Consider the following 17,881-nt stretch of genomic DNA (forward strand, 5'->3'; position numbering starts at 1 on the left):
GTTGCATATTGCTAAAATCAACTCAGATTAGTTTAATAGTTAACGCATGTCCCTTCAATTATTTATGCTGAGCTAGTAAGGATATCCTGCCTCTGGAGTTATCGACGAGCGAATTACTCCTCTCGGTAGTTACAGTCCCCCGAACCCTCAATCTCTACCTTGCGGGTGTATATTGAGAGATCCCCACACCAGGGATCACAAGGGAACCTACGGCCGTCGTGGTCAAACATAATTGCACTCCCTTTATGTCACGATAACCGGGTTTTGTCAGTTTTTCTCATTGTCGTTAAAAATTGAATGGCGACTCCTATATTACTAGTCAATTGGGTGTATACTCACAGGAAATCCAATTACACTTGATTGAATAAAAAGAATCGTCACACCCACGAGGGACAAGGTCACGCATTAGCCTCGCGCTTTTTCGACCCCCTCACACCAAGCAAGCCCGTACGGAGCAGCTCGCTTGGGCTGAGCAAGTGCAGCAGCGCCCTGCAAGTGGGCCACGTGTTGTGTGCCTTGACGCCAGGCCTCGAGCGGCAATGTAGGCCTCAAGCCACACGCTGCAAGGGGTTGGGCCATTGGTTGCTTGCACGCTAAGTAAAGCTTGGGCGCCAAGCTACTTGCGCGGCAAGTAGTTTGGGCCTCAAGTTATTGTTTTCCTAATAGTACTAAAATTAGATATCAAGGGTAGATCTAAGTATTTGATTATCCGTAGAGTTCTAATATTATGAACTAGAGTCCTAATAGATTTAGTTAATAGATTCCTAGTAGGATTTCAATTCTCTATTTCCCACCCTATAAATATGTGGTTAATGATCACAATTTATACATCACATTCAATACACTAAATTCAAGGGCGAATTTAATATTTGCCTATCACATCTGTGAGTTTTCCGAGTGCACTAAAAACCTTAGAGAATATTCTAGTCGGTTGAATCTAAGGCGGATCCGGACATGATGTGGACTTGCTACGGAGGGACGACACTTGGAGTCATTTACTTGTTCTTGTTCGGTTCTGGAGCAACTAGGGAATGCACGCATCACATAGTATGTATACTAAATTATGATAATTGTCTATGTGGAAATTAATTTGGATTCCTAGCTTTTATGGTTTTTCCGCATGAATTATATTGTTCATAAACAAACACTATCTAAATAAGAACCAGTTAATTTATAAGCAAATTCAAATCAATAATGTGTAATTTAAAATAACAAATATTTTAAATTTGAATGAAACTTATTTTACGACTAATATTGATTATGATTGTAATCATTAAACCTCTTAAATTAATAATAATTATGGGTTTTATATATTAATTCTTAATAATTACTCCCTCTATATTTAATTAAAAGATACACTTTCTATGTCCGGCTGAGTTTAATTAAAAGATATACTCCCTCCGTTCTTAAATATTAGTCCATTTTGACTTTTCAATCCGTTTCAACTCGATATTTAAACGTAAATATCTTCAAATATGTATGTTAAAAAAATATAAAAATTTGATATTATTAAACTACACATTGAGAAAAACAAGATCTCTCATGAATATGTTTTGAAGTACGTATTGGAAAGAAATTAGAAGATTATCTTGAATTGTAAACAGTGTCAAGATTCCAAATAGGACTAATATTCAAGAACGAATGCAGTACTTCTTTTTTTGGCATAATGGTCCCCACTTCCAATCTATACCTAGTCTATAAAAACAGTAACCATAGGTGACAAAATGACAAGTGTCATCACCTCATCAATCTACCTTTTTTCTACATTTTTTATAATTAAAATAGAGAAAATTCAAAAGACACCCTTATTAAAATTAATTAACTAATTAATTAAATAAACAACTCAAAAGACACACATAACAAAAAGATACAATAAATAATCATAACTTAATAAACTAACTTAAATTATATTAATCAACTAATATTCCATAACAATAACAATAAACATTAATACTATGTATAAGTTAATAATATTTTTAAATTCTTAACTACAAAAAAGAGAAAACTAAACATCTAATCAAAATAAGCCATTGACCTCTCATCTTCCTTGCACTCCTTATAAATAAATTGAACTATCAACCATTTCATCATATCACCACACCATCAACTCTATATCATCATCATTTTCAACAAAAAAATATCATCATACATTTTCCCGAGGTATGTGTGCGTGTTTTATGTTATTTGTCGCGTGTATCTTCTTTAATTTTCTATGGCCAAATCTCAATTTTCGTCAATGTTTATTATGATTATTTAATAGCCATTTGTTTTATCATAGATATTATATATATTGTACAGTATATTATCACGGTTGTTGATTGTTTTCTCCAAATAGTATTTAGATTAATTTAGTAATAACCTTAAATCTTATTTATTTATATATTTATATCTTACAATAAACAAAATATATGAATTTACATAAATATTTTAAAATTTCATAATACCTAAAAATTGTTGTATGTCGAGCAATGTAAGTTATTTTAACACTTTATAAATTGTTCTCGTGCATTGCACGGGCCAAATTGCTAGTTATATTAATATTTATCTCCTTCCCGTAGTCCTCACACTTACTCACATCATCTTTTTACTACAATGAATAATTCACTCACTATCCTATTGTACGGAAAGCCATACCGGCAAGCCAGTAGGACACCCTCGACCAACACAAGTATCACCAGACGAGCACAAAAAGACAACGCCCCAGTTCATATATGGGCCATGTAGTTTCAGTCGGCTTTACCCTGTCGTCTGTAACGAACCAGGCACAAAGCAAGAAGGTCTAGAGATCGATGGGTAAAGACCCGTATTGTCCGTATGGGTCGCCCGCCTATATATATGGACCCGCATTCAATGCCAAAGGTATGTAATCTCACCCAATCATTCTGATAAACATTTATTACAGATCATTCGGCATAATCTAACTTAAGCATCGGAGGGGTAATTCTTGGATCACCCCCGAGGCTAGTTAACCTTCTCACTGTGCAGGACCTAGTCGGTATCTAGTCATGAAGATAGTCAGACTTCAACAACGGTCCAGATCCTCAATTGGAACAATTGGCGCTAGAAGGAGGGGACCTCCCACGTGTAAACTACAGTCATCGTTCGAAAAGGAACGGAAAATACGCAGTCGGAATGGAGTAAGAAAAACAAAAAACAAACTCCAAAAAGTACCATGCAAACTCCACAGTCGGCCGCAAAACCAGTGCAACCCCCTAAACCAGTACAAATGACCGATACCCCAGTCATCACACTGATAGAATTTCAGCCTAATCTCTGACTTGGAAGCCAATCCAATATTGGCAAGACTCACATCGCAGTCGGTACATCAAGTACCGATATACCCTTTTAGTTCCTCGGATATACAGTTGAAGATGATGATTCCGAGGAGGAACCCGAAAGTCCGGCAAGAGATTCGATCCAAATGTCATCAGAGCTAACCTCTCAATTTTCAGAACAATAACTATCCACAACGCAAGCAGTGATGATAGCCCTGTCGGCCTTGAAGTCAGCGAATAAAACCGCCATAGATCCAATCCTGAAGATATTACAGACGGCACACAAGTGATCAACACCTCACCCGACCAAAAAAAGGAAAAGACTACGAGTGAGAAACGTCTTCGGAAACCAAGGGCCAGAACAACCAGACTCTCCCCGCACAGAGCGACTTAACCTAGTCGCACAGTGAAATCAACTTGAAGATTTTGTGGTGGAAGAAACTAGGGAAGAGCCCCAAAGGTACGCCCCTCGTCAGTATACGATAAAGCCGGCTAATTCACCCTAGTGCGGAGAAATTTTAGAGGCACCAATGGAGAAAGTGAAGTTCCCACTCTGCAAATACGATGGCATAACAGACCCCAAAGTCCATTGCACCATGTTCGAACAACACATGATGCAATACACCAATTCCGACGCCATGTGGTGTAAATTCTTCCCTTCCACACTTCTGGGGTAGCATCCAGCTGGTACAAAGGATTGCCACCAGCATCAATATATAATTCTCGCAATTGGAGGCCGATATCATGCTCAGATTCATTAGCCGACAGCTGAGGAAGAAAACATCAGGTGAATTCATGGCAATAACACAGAGAAATGGGGAGTCACTGAGAGACTAACTCAGTCGATTCAACAACGAATCAACCAGTATACTTGACCTGCAACTGGAGATTAGCGACGTTGCTCTCATGAGGGGCATGAATGACTGCGAATTCAAGAAATATCTGGGCAGGAAATCATTCAGAAACCTAGGTAATGCCCTAGTCAAAGCACACAAATACATAAAAAGCAAAGAACTCATGGCAATCCCAAATCATTTCTAATCGACCTTATCACCCAGAAACAACGACCACAAAAACGGTCAGCAAAGTAATCAAAGCCAACAAAATCAACAAAGCCAACAAGGAGGATACAGAAAAGATAACCAAAAGAGAAACAACTTCTCAGGGAAGAATTACTAGAAACAATCATGCTAGACGGGCCCATCCACTCAAGGATTCCAGTAATACTTCCCTCTGAATACGCCAAGGGCTGCCATCTATAATGTTAATAAAAATGAGAACTAGAAAAGACCAGCACCAATGAGTAACCGGCCCAGGTCTTTGGTAAAATAATGTGATTTTCACGACGACTGTGGGCATCACACCGAAGAATGTAAGGACCTAAAAGAACAACATCGAGGACATGATGAGAAGGGGTTATTTGACACAGTACAAGGCCCGACAGGAGAATAATAATCGCAACAACAACAATCACAACCAACAACACAACAACCCAAATAACAGGCTGTCGCCGATGCAGACACCGCTCAAAATCAAGCAGAAAGTGGAAGAAACAAGCCAGAGCACCGAAATGAGAAACTCGGAAGCCAAAAAGCCGACGGTATAGGTTATATCCGGCGGACCGATCCACGGAGGAACCATAAGTGGAGCAGACAAGATTTTGGAAGAGCATCGCCATCTTATCAACTATCATAGGACCAGAAAATGGCCAACACCACCGATGATGCCGGAAGTGTCCTTCTCTACAGAGGATTGTAGGGGAATAATCTACCCCCACGACGACCCACTAGTCATAGGGTTGGAAGTAACAAACTTCCCAGTGAAAAGAATTCTAGTAGACGAAGGAAACTCAACCAACATAATCTTCTAGGAGGCCTTTACCCAACTGCAAATAAATGAGAAAGAGCTTCTGAGGGTTAATTACCCGGTGATTGGATTCTCGGGAGCCACGGTATTCCCAGAAGGTAATATCAAGCTACCGGTAAGAATCGGAGAAAACAGCGCAACGAGGGATTTGATGGTAGATTTCCTGGTGTTAAAGGTTCTGGCAGCGTACAACATCATTGTCGGCAGGCCTTTCATCCACGATGCTCAGGCGGTGGTATCTACCTACCACTTAACAATGATATACATGTCGAATTTTCAGAGAGCCGAAAGAATCAAAGGGAGTCAAGAATCAACAAGATCTTGTTACCTGGCATCTTTAAAGACGCTAGGCCGCCTCGCTCCCTCCTTGAACATAACAAGAGAAGAGGCTGTCAAAAGATCGGCAAAAATTCTAAGCCCAAAAGAGGAAGGTGAACATTCATTGATGCCCAAGTCGTCCAAGAAGCCAAAATGACAGAATTCGGGAATGGAAAACTTTGATGAACGACCGAAAACAGTCCCTAGGTTGACAGAAGGAGGAGAAACGGAAGAGATAGAACTGGTAGAAGGAAAACTTGAGAGAACGGTAAAAATAGGCATTGATATCAACCCCATGCTCCGAGTGAACATGATCGGACTAATGCGGAAACACGCAGACGCATTTGCATTATTCGCCGATGAAATGCCAGGAATCAACCCAGACGTCATTGTGCACCGATCAAACGTAGACATAAGCGTGAGGCCGATAAGAGAAAAAAAAGAGAAACTTCTCCACGGAAAAAATTCAAGCCATACAGGAAGCAGTAGAAAAACTATTGCCAGTCGGCTTCATCGAACCATGTGACTACCCGGAATGGTTAGCTAACATAGTCGTGGTAAAAAATCGAATGGCTCGTGGTGAATGTGTGTGGACTTCACGAATCTGAACCAAGCATTCCTGAAAGATTGCTATCCATTACCAAGAATCGACAGATTAGTCGACTCCACTAGCTCCATGCACTGCTGAGCTTTTTGGATGCATTCCCGGATATCACCAGGTTAGCCTGGAAAAAAAAGTCATATTCATCACTGATGGCGGGGTATACAACTACAAAGCCATGTCTTTTGGCTTGAAGAATGTCGGGGACACGTATAAAAAACAAGTAGATAGGGTATTTTGGGATCAAAAGGGGAGCAACAACGAAGTCTACGTCAATGACTCCATTGTAAAAAGAAGATCTAAAAACTATCATGTAGCCGACCTAAGAGAAACATTCGCGACTCTACGCCGGTATCAAATGAAACTGAACCCTAAGAAGTGTCTATTTGAAGTAAAGTCGGGAAAGTTCTCAAGTTTCCTAGTGAGCAAGAGAGGCATCGACGCCAACCTAGACAAAATAAAAGCCATACTCAACTTACCACAACCAAAGAGCATCAAAGATGTGCAGAGGCTGACTGGGAGAATGGCAGCCCTCACTAGATTTGTCAGTAAGTCAGCAGATAAATTAATCCCTTTCTTCAATACTCTAAAGAAGAATGAAAAATTAAAATGGGGAGAAGAGGATAAAAAAGCGTTCGAAGCAGTAAAAAAATCATCTAAGGTCATTACCGACGATATCAAGGCCGAAAGAAGGCGTCAATCTGCAATTGTACGCATCCGCGTCACCACAAACAATCGCAGCCGTCCTCATAGTTGAAAAAGAAAAACACCAACAGCTGGTGTACTTTGTCAGCCACATCATGAACCGACCGGAGACAAGATACTCCCTGATAGAAAAGATGGCTTACGCAGTCCTTGTAGCAGCAAGGAATCTCCGACCCTATTTCGATGCACACACCATTGAGAATCTAACAAACTACCCACTAAAAAAGGCCTTCTAAAAAATGGATACATCTGTTATACTATTGCGTTGGGAAATAGAATTGTTTGGATATGGAATTTCACCCACGAACAACAATCAAAGCCCAAGCGCTGGCAGATTTTGTTGTCAAAGCCGCATATCAGGGTGAGGAAGAAGAAGCACAAACAAGGAAAATCACAGTAGATGGTTCGGTTGCATTGACCGAGTCTGGTGCCGACATAGTATTGAAATATCCAGCAGGCGACACGTTCGAGTATGCAATAAAGTTCTAATTTATGGCTTCAAACAACGAAGAAGAATACGAAGCAAACATCGCATTGGTGCAAATGTGTCTATCGGCAGATGCAAAGTGGGTAAATATGACGATCGACTCCCATCTGGTAGAAAACAAGTTCTTAGGGGACTACGAAGCCAAAGAACCAACAATGAAAAACTACATAGAGAAGCTAAAGGAAATGGTCGCCAGGCTGGAGAAATTTAGAACTAGTACCAATGTAATACCTCGTATTTTTCTGTATTTTATAAATATATTTTATTATATTTATAAAGTATTTTTATGATTTTTAGAATTTAAAACGCATTTAAATGTTATTTAAATGTATTTTATTTTATTAGAATATTAAACGAATTTATTATTTAATGTTGTGAATTTAATTGGGTTTCAAAAGTAAAACGATTTTAAATGAATCTAGCCCAATTCAATTCCAAGTTCAAGTCCAAACAAATTAAACAAGCCCATCCTATGTTTAATGAAGCCCGAAAGGGAATCCTAAAGCCTAGCCCATCTTTGAGTTTCCTAAGTCTATAAATATAGGTGCTCACCCTCAAAATCGCTCCCTATTATTCATTAAACCTAAAAACAAAACTCTAACCCTAAATTCTTCTTTCTTTCGCCGAACTTATGTTTGGCCGTTTTTCTCCTACTTCCATTCGTTTTAAGAAAAAGGTTTCTTCTTCAAAGTTGTAGATCTCAAAAAGGTCTTGAACTTTTCCTTAAGAATCGATCAATTCCGAGTTGTAGATTAAAAGTTATGAGCATTCTAGAATCCTGCTGCAGTAATTTTTCTCCCTCTTGCTCCCTCGCGTAGCGCTCGCCCTTCCCCTTGCGCGCTGCTGCTGTGTGCTATTGCTATTGCTGTGTGCGCTGCTCTCGCCCAGTCACACGCCCCTCGCCTCACTCTCTTTCTCGCCCTCTTGTCCCGCGCGCCAGCTGCTGCTGTTGTGCCTGCCTTCGATCCTGCCCGCGCGCGCACACACGGAACGTGTGTGTGTTGTTTTTGTTCGTTGTTCAATCTTTTTCGCCCAATCACTTAAATTCGTGGTTGTTCCGTGCTATAGGCCGGATTGGTATAATTCTCTTCTTACTTGCCTATTCTATTTCAATTCCGTATTTTAAATTATATTAATATTATTGGTTTTGTTTAATTAAAATGCTGGGATCGGTTATGAACACCGAATTTTGAGGATTTGTATGTTTGAATTATTGAAAGATGTTTTGAATTGAAATATTATAATTTTCAGATTTGAAGTATATATTAAAGCTTCAATTTTTATTAGTTTTAATGGTTTTAATTACAAACTATGATTGGAGTTTTAATCTAAGCCTTATGGGTGATTGATTAGCATATTTAGATGATGAATTTAATTATGATAATCAATTATATTTTTCAGAATATTATAAAGACTTAAAACGTCGATTTTTAATGGTTTTATGCATGAAACTAAATTAATTTCACCCTAGGGTTTTAAACGATTGATTGAGACGATTACTTTATTAATGAACGATTAAGTTCTAATTAATTCAAGTGTTTTAAAACTAAACAAAGTTGCTGGAAATTTAGTAAACATGGATAATAATTAAGTTTCTCCATTGTGTTTATAGGAGTTGATTTCTAGTAAGTTGTGATTCGCACAGTGGCCCCCGTACTTAGGTATTCCAGGTACGTACAAGTCTAGGGAGACCACATTAATTGTCAAGGGACATTACATGATTGTTTATGGATGTGAATTGTATTACGTGAACTTGGTGAATTCATAGTTGATTTGGTGGACGATCATGTGAATTATTATTGTTGGAATTATTGATTTGTTGATTGAACAAGCATGTTGGGATTATTATGAGTATGGATTTCATTGTCAATCATGTTGTTCAATATTTATGCATGTATGGTTTGTTTCACATGCAAGGGATGGATTATTTATTTGTATGCTATTGTACGGGATGTCTAGCATACTTTGAGCCAATTATTCGTACTTCGTTGTACTATTTATTTTACCACATGTGAAGGGTTAGCTCACGTAAGTCACCGCACGTGTAGGGTTCAGTTGGGAATATTATATGAAATGAATAAGGATTTGTCGTGCAAGGGCACAACCCTCATGTTAATGGGCATGATGTGGAATCTCACTTTGGTGAGGAGGAACATGGTAGTAATTTCACAAGAGTCTTGCTTGGTTGATCACAAGTCTTAAAGCATTAAAATAAGATTGTTTTGGTTATGTTTATTAATTGAATGAATGTACATTGTTGAGTCTTGAGTTCACCTTTAATAAAATATTAATAAACGTAAAGTGCAACCAGAACAAGCTTCAAAACTCTTGGAACGTATATACCTTGAGTATGAACAATGGGGGGAGTCTTGCCGGAAAGCTCGTACTCCTACTAATGATACAAGACGTTGTTTCATTTATATTATGCGCAGGAATTCCGTCGGTATGGCCCGACACTCGGTATGGCCCGATTTTATTATTATATATTTGGTGTATGGTTGGCTCACATCACCTTTCCTTTATGGAATATTTCTTTGGCCCGTTCGAAGCTTATTCTAATTAAATTGTGAGTCAAGAGTCGAGTCAAGAGTCGAGTCTTGTATTCATGATTTGTTTGATTTATTGAATGGCCGTTGCATGTTGATTAGTACTTAGTAAGTGATGCATGTTTTTAGTTTTGTTCACTCTATTCTTGTAAGTACTCAGCTTTTGCTGACTACGTGCTTTGTGTTTCTTTGGTCATGGCCTTTGCCTTAATGACCCTACGATGATCTATCATTTGCACTTGCATTGATGGGGAGTAGAATAATATAGCAGGTTGGTAGATCAAAGTACAATCGAAATCATGTGGCTTGGGATGATTGAGAGAGTTGCATGCTTTCGTACTTTAAAACTATTTTATCTATACTTTAATTATGTTTGAAATTGTTGAACTTTTTATACTTTGGTTTTTGGGCCGTCATGGTTCCAAATTGTAGAAGGCCTCGATATTTATTAATTATGTTTTCAAAAGTTAGTTGACATTAAATTCCGCTGCGTAATTCTGGTACTAGCCTTAACCGTTATCACGGTGGCGGTAATACTTTAGTAATTCCTTTATTTTAAGTTGGAAAGTGGTTTTATAAAAGCAAGGAATTATTAGGGTGTTACAACCAAGGGCGTTGAACACATCCGTAGACAGGCTCGCCAAATTAGCAAGCTCGAAGGAAATTGACCTACATATCCGTAATGAGGGAAATCATGCACAGACGGAGCACGAAGGACAAGGGAAAGGAAATAATAATCTCAGCTGGAAAAGAGTGGTACGACAACGTATGGGCGTACAAAACAGCAGGCACACTACCGGCAGAAGCTATGGACGCAAAGAGAGTCAAGAAAGACGAATATTGGTACGTCATATACTAAGGACAATTATACAAACGAGCATTCAGTTTACTCCTACTACGTTGCCTGTCATCATACAAATCAGAGAGGCTGATTAAGGAAATGCACGAGGGAATATGTGGAAACCACGTAGGAGGAAAAACACTCTCCCTGGTTTGTCAACGGCAAGGATATTATTGGCCTACTATGCTAGAGGATGCACAAAATTATGTCAAAAAATGCGAGAAATGCCAACTATTTTCCCCGGTAATCTAAATGCCGGCAAACGACCTGATGCCTATTCTTAATCCAATTCCGTTCGCACAATGGGGAATGGACATCATAGGATCCTTCACAACGGCATCGGGAGGCAGGCAATTTTTGATAGTAGCAGTAGACTACTTTACGAAATGGATAGAGGCCGAGCTGGTTGCGAAAATTACGGCTAACCAAGTGAAAAAATACATCTGGAAGAATATCATAACAAGGTTTGGCATACAAACAACAATAGTATTCGACCATGGGGTCCAGTTTAACTGCTCGTCGATCCAATCCTTCCTAGAAAAATACCGAATCAAATACGCATATGCATCGGTCTGCCATCCTCAAAGTAACGGCCAGGCAGAAGTTGCTAACAAAAAGATAATAACGACTCTAAAAAACAAGCTGATGAGTTCAAAGGAAAATGGGCTGACACAGTTCCCGAAGTACTATGGGGAAATAGAATGGCTGCAAAAGAAGCAACGGGCAAAAGTCCTTTCAAGCTGTGTTTCGGGTCAGAAGTAGTCATACCAACAGAAGTAGCACTGCCAACTTTTCGCATCCAACATTACAAAGAAGAAGAACACGACAATTTTCTAAGACACCAATTGGACTTCTTACCAGAAGTCAGACTGCAGTCGACGATAAAGTCAAAATCGTACAAAAACCGGATGAGTAGAGCCTATAATAAGCGGGTGAAACACAGAAAGCTGGAGGTAGGCGACTTAGTACTCAGAAAAAAGATGCAACCGGCAAGGCACAGAAACAAGGGAAGTTAACAACAAACTAGGAAGGACCCTATCAGATATGGGAGGAAGTGGTAGCCGGATCCTATAAACTAATGGAAATGGACGGCACACCCCTACGAAACTCCTGGAACGCAGACACATTGCGAAAGTTTTATGTATAATAACTACATGTAACCAGGCCGATATAGCCACTTAATTTTGATATAATATATGAAGAACACGTTTAGAGGAAGCAAATATGGTATAAGAAACGCCAAAAAGGTTGAGTACATCGGTCCAGTCGACGATGATACAAGATACGATAAAAAGTTAAGTACATCGGTCCAGTCGACGATGATACAAGAAACGCCAAAAAGGTTGAGTACATCGGTCCAATCGAGATGATACAAGATGTGATAAAAAGTTGAGTACATCAGTCCAGTCGAAAATCATACAAGAAACGCCAAAAAGGTTGAGTACATAAAAAAGGTTGACCCGAAACAAGCTAGACGAGTTCAAAGGAAAGTGGGCTGACACAGTTCCCGAAGTACTATGGGGAAATAGAATGGCTGCAAAAGAAGCAACGGGCGAAAGTCCTTTCAAGATGTCTTTCGGGTCAGAAGTAGTCATACCAACAAAAGTAGCACTGCCAACTTTTCGCATCCAACATTACAAAGAAGAAGAGCACGACAATTTTCTAAGACACCAATTGGACTTCTTACCAGATTTCAGACTGCAGTCAACGATAAAGTCAACATCGTACAAAAATCGGATGAGTAGAGCCTATAATAAGCGGGTGAAACACAGAAAGCTGGAGGTAGGCGACTTAGTACTCAGAAGAAAAGTTGCAACCGGCAAGGCACAGAAACAGGGGAAGTTAACAACAAACTAGGAAGGACCCTATCAGATATGGGAGGAAGTGGTAGTTGGATCCTATAGACTAATGGAAATGGACGGCACACCCCTACGAAACTCCTGGAACGCAGACACATTGCGAAAGTTTTATGTATAATAACTACATGTAACCAGGCCGATATAGCCACTTAATTTTGATATAATATATGAAGAACACGTTTAGAGGAAGAAAATATGGTATAAGAAACACCAAAAAGGTTGAGTACATCGGTCCAGTCGACGATGATACAAGATACGATAAAAAGTTAAGTACATCGGTCCAGTCGACGATGATACAAGAAACGCCAAAAAGGTTGAGTACATCGGTTCAATCGATGATGATACAAGATATGATGAAAAGTTGAGTACATCAGTCTAGTCGGCAATCATACAAGAAACGCCAAAAAGGTTGAGTACATCGGTCCAGTCGACGACGATACAAGATACGATAAAAAATGGAGTACATCGGACTAGTAGACGATGGTACAAGAAATGCCAAAAAGGTTGAGTACATCGGTCCAGTCGACGATGATACACGATACGATAAAAACTTGAGTACAGCGTTCAAGTTGACGATGATACAAGAAACGGCAAAAAGGCCGAGTACATCGGTCCAGTCGAAATTGATACAAGATAAGATAAAAGTTAAGTACATCGGTCAAGTCGACGATGATACAAAATACGACAAAAATTTGACTACATCAATCCAGTCGACGATGATACAAGATACGATAAGAAATGGAGTACATCGGTACAGTCGGCAATGATACATAATTCGATAGAAATTAAGAGGCTGAATACATCAATCTCAGTGGATTACACCATCCCAACATGCAACATTTCGCAACAAAATACTTAATCATAATGTGAGAAATAATTGAAGATAAATCATACATATAAGGACAAAGTAACAAAAGACAACCCAAGATAAAAAATCACAGCAACAAAACAATAACAGAGCCCAAAAGCATTAGATAACACGAAAACGACAGCCACAACCCAAAATTAGTAACGCGGAGTGAGTAGCTATTAAAAGGCACAGACATAAGCCGCAAAATGACATTAGCAAGAGGCAAACAACGTTCTTGAAAGACGAACATAAAACAAAAAGTTATGTGCCACATCAGCTAAAGAGAAAAAAAATAAACTGTTTAGACATTACATCCGTCAAACATTCACAAAAAGTCCTAACAAATATCAACAAGTACAAGGCCTGAAGAAAGTGTTGGATAAACCACAAGAAGAGGCTGGTGATGAATGCCAAGACCGTCAAGCCGAACTGTCTACATCATTCCAATAAGAAGACTCGGCAATCTCCCTGTCTCCAAGTAGGCGTGGGTCGGCATTTTGGATCACCATGTCGCTGAAAACCTGAGTCTCAAGCCCAGTTGGTGTTGTGTGATCTCTGTTCTCATAAGATATCTCAACCTTATCCCAGTCGGCCTCTTTCAGCTTCAAAGGCTTCACTGAACATCGATGAGCAGCAGTCCATCTACCATTGTAGCGCGACTGCATATCCTCGCAGTAGAAGTCAGATTTCATAAACTTCTGGACAACCTTTAGAGCCACTGATTTGCGAGCAGCCGTCACAACCTTCTCAACATCCTGAGCATCTTTAAGTGCAGCATCCAACTTCGTTTGCAGTTCAGTCGATCTCTTTTTCTCCTCCTCTAACTTGGGTGGAAGAAGCTCCAATTCAACCATCTTATTACCTGCGGCAATCACATCCAGCTAAAGTTGGGCAATATGCTTTCTACATTGGTCCTCAATCTTGACAGATTCAGCAAGATTTGTCCGCAGCTTTTCATTTTCAGCTTGTGATCGCTTCAAACGACGTTAATAACTCCGATAGCACTCCAAAAGCTCAGTCGTAGATTGAGTTACCTAGAGGGGAGTAAAAGTAGATAAAAAAATTAAACAAGGGCACGAACCAAACAATCGCAATAACAAGTAACAAAATAATAATGTCACAAACATACCGGGTACAAATTATGCATCAACTGTGCAGCCAGCGTCTCAACGTGCCTCAGAGAATGATAACCCAAAGTGCCTCCCTCTTTTGGAAGGTCAAAGAGAATGAACTCACCCCTTAACACATCATCAGACGACTGCCAGTGCTCATTATTGTGACCAGGAGGGTAGGCAAGGCCGACCATCGTGTCAGGAGACAATTTCAGCACCTTATCCTCGATAAAGTTCCCGAAGCGCACTATGACACCATACTTAGACGCCGAGCTAGAAGATCTGTTGATACTCGGGCAACGCCTTGATATAGGCAGAGAAGAATCCACAGGGTAAGGAATCAAATGATCCTGCACTTGCCTCTGGTTCAGCTTGGATATCAAATCATCATCCAAAATCTCGACCGACTGAGTGGTTCGATCACCAGACTCTGCCCCAGCTTCAGTAACCACAACTTGCATAAGCTTGTCAATACCAGCAAGTGCCTCTTTGACAGCCTCCTCCGTAGGTTTTCCGAAGTCATGTTTGGATCGCTTGGGCGAGTCGTCACTGGCCTGAAGGGCAGGCCTTTTCTTCCTAGCAACATGACCACTATGGCCAGAGTCAAGAGCAACAAACCTACGCCCAGTCGACATTTCAGGCTGATTAGAGGATACCGTTTGGCCGACTGGAACCTTAGACTGAGTAGCACGAGGAACGTTACATATGTTAACAACCACCGATGAAGTGACAAAATTTGGAGGCCGGTTGCGATAATCCTTAGCACAGAAGGTCGCTACGGTGTAATATTTTTGTTTGGGAGGATCAGGACACCGTTAAACCACTTTCCAATTCTTGTCAAGACCGTGAGCAGCCTTGTTCAACAAATGATGACCTGAAAACACAAAAACCAACATAAGCATAGTACAAGTATTAGGAAGAGAAACAAAAAACAGATAACCACAGAGCCGATAAATAAAACGGAGAGGCAAAGAAAATAGTGGTTGTATTTACCAATCGGATGCGTAGAGCAGAGACCTATTGCACCCAAGGCAGGAGGACTAAGAATATAACCAGGAAGAGGAAGCAAATAAACCGGTAAAGTCTTCGGTTTCGAAAGCCCTACATTTATACACTTAACTAGTAGTCTATCATAGGCACGCCTCTCTCGAACACCCAGGTCGGCCTGATCAAAATGCTCCATTCTAGTTTTTAGTTGGAAGAAGGTCCGACTAAGAGGGTACTCGTCAGGCACCGCCATAAAATGGAAATGATCTTTCATGTCCTTGCAGCTAGTCAGCCGAAGAGTTACAGTCTGCCTCTGCGCCTTTGTGAAAATTGTCCACCACCTAGTGTTCTTACCATCACGCTTTAACCAATGAAACTTGTCGACGATAAAGTCAACATCGTACAAATAATACGATAAAGTCAACATCTTACAAATAATATGAAAATTATTTATTATTTATTATTTATTATTTATTATTTATTATTTATTATTGATTATTTATTATTTATTATTTATTATTTATTATTTATTATTTATTATTTATTATTTATTATTTATTATTTATTATTTATTATTTATTATTTATTATTTATTATTTATTATTTATTATTTATTATTTATTATTTATTATTTATTATTTATTATTTATTATTTATTATTTATTATTTATTATTTATTATTTATTATTTATTATTTATTTCGGTGATATCTTCTGTTAAGTTAAGTTAAATTCAGTTCAGTTCAGTTCAGTTCAGGAGCATTCAGTTTAGTTCAGTTCAGTTCATGAACATTCAGTTCAGTTCATTGAGTTCAATTCAGTTCAGTTTAATTCAGTTCAGTTCAGCTCTAAAGAACAGGGCCATAAGATGTTAAAGAAGATCAAGTCCTCGAATTGATGTCTGAAACCGGCTGTTACTAAAGCATAATGGCGAATTTCCTTGCATTGAGCGCGTTAGATATAAATAATTAAGTCGATCATTGGCACTTTCGGGGGGGATCCCTTATGTTGTTAGCATAGTCTTGGACAAGGAGGAAAGATCTAGCTTGCAAGCGAGGCAACGCTCGCTTCGAGCACTTTACAAATCTCTCTATCACCAACAAACATTGCCTTGATTCTTGAGACTAATTTGATTCGGTATCTTGTAAGCATGTTGGGAGATATGAATATGAGTGAGCGAAGCCTTTCGATATTAAGCAATGTAGAGGAGAGCAATTAGCAGTTCCACAGATGTTTTCCCGACATTGATAGATGTTTCTAATTGGTCAGACTCGCCAGGCTGCCAAGAAAAGTCTTGCTATCTAATGGAGAAGGCCCATAAATCTCATAGTGATAAAACACTCTCAGAAAGAGATAAAAGCTTTTGAAAAATCTCTTTCAAAGTATTCAGTTATATCACAAGGTGTTACGGAGTATATTGTACTAAAGCTCTATGTCTTCTACCTATATTTTATTATTAAATTCCTCTTTACCTTGTCACATGTGTAAGAGGTTTCAGTTCATAATGTTTACATATATGCACATAGAGTATTTGAACCTATGTTGGTGCCAAGTAGCTACTCCTAGCCATACCGCGCGCACTGGCTACTAGTAATCATACAAAAATTATAAGAGAGGAGGGTTATACCTCATAAGAGAGGAGTATGATGACTTTTACTATGAACCCTATTGGACCGACCTAAATCGAAATGAAATGCACACCGTGTATATTTTTTCCATTTAAAAAACTTTATTTTATAAGGAAACTCTTAAGAACTTGATATCTCTCCCTTTATTTTCTCTCTCTTCTCTCTCATCTTCTAGGATTTTATTTTTCTTGGTCGTTCATGCCAAAAATAGTATGATTTAGACAATTTTTAACCCTTCTTGTTTTCCATTATTTTCGCTTAATGTTCATTTTGTTGTATCTTTTCCGTCGGTATGTTCCCAATTTATTCTTGGGGTTTTCCTAGATTTTCTTAGTTTCTTTATTCTCATCCATGGATGAGAATTTTATTTTCAGGGTTTCAATAACTAGGAAGGTGATCTATATTCATACTGGTTTATCATCAACTCGTCGACCAGAACAATTCGTGCGCATATTGCGAAGGGACCTACTTGGAAAGATGCGAAACATCGAAAATCACTGCTCGTACCAAGTTATAAGCGGAGGAGTACGAGTTGTGCTTTAGGATACATCATAATAATAATTGGTGTGATTGTAACAGTTATGTATTTTCTCTAAATTTGCGGTATGCCTCCAACTATTAAAAAAGGATGAGTCATGATTAACACTTCAGGGGTGCCATGGGACACGTTTAAAAAACTCTTATCCTCTAATATTTTGCTTAAGTGGAAGCTTTTACTTTGAAAATATTGTGGTTTAAGCTACTGTCAAGGTAAATATTATTACTTTAAGGAATCCAAATAAATTCGTTATGTGAAACATGTGGTCT

At 39.0% G+C, this 17,881-nt stretch overlaps 1 protein-coding gene across 1 annotated transcript; it reads left to right on the top strand.

Moving 5' to 3' along the window:
- The first annotated feature begins 6,238 nt into the window (after positions 1-6,238).
- On the top strand, positions 6,239-6,817 carry LOC130461546 (uncharacterized). Its single transcript, XM_056829689.1, has one exon. The coding sequence runs from the start codon at positions 6,239-6,241 to the stop codon at positions 6,815-6,817; it is 579 nt and encodes a 192-aa protein (XP_056685667.1).
- Positions 6,818-17,881: the final 11,064 nt, after the last annotated feature.

This window comes from Spinacia oleracea, chromosome 5, assembly GCF_020520425.1.
Source record: "Spinacia oleracea cultivar Varoflay chromosome 5, BTI_SOV_V1, whole genome shotgun sequence".
NCBI lineage: Eukaryota > Viridiplantae > Streptophyta > Magnoliopsida > Caryophyllales > Amaranthaceae > Spinacia > Spinacia oleracea.

Coding starts and splice junctions, on each gene's coding strand:
- LOC130461546 (XM_056829689.1), top strand. CDS start 6,239: ATGTCTTTTGGCTTGAAGAATGTCGGGGACACGTATAAAAAACAAGTA.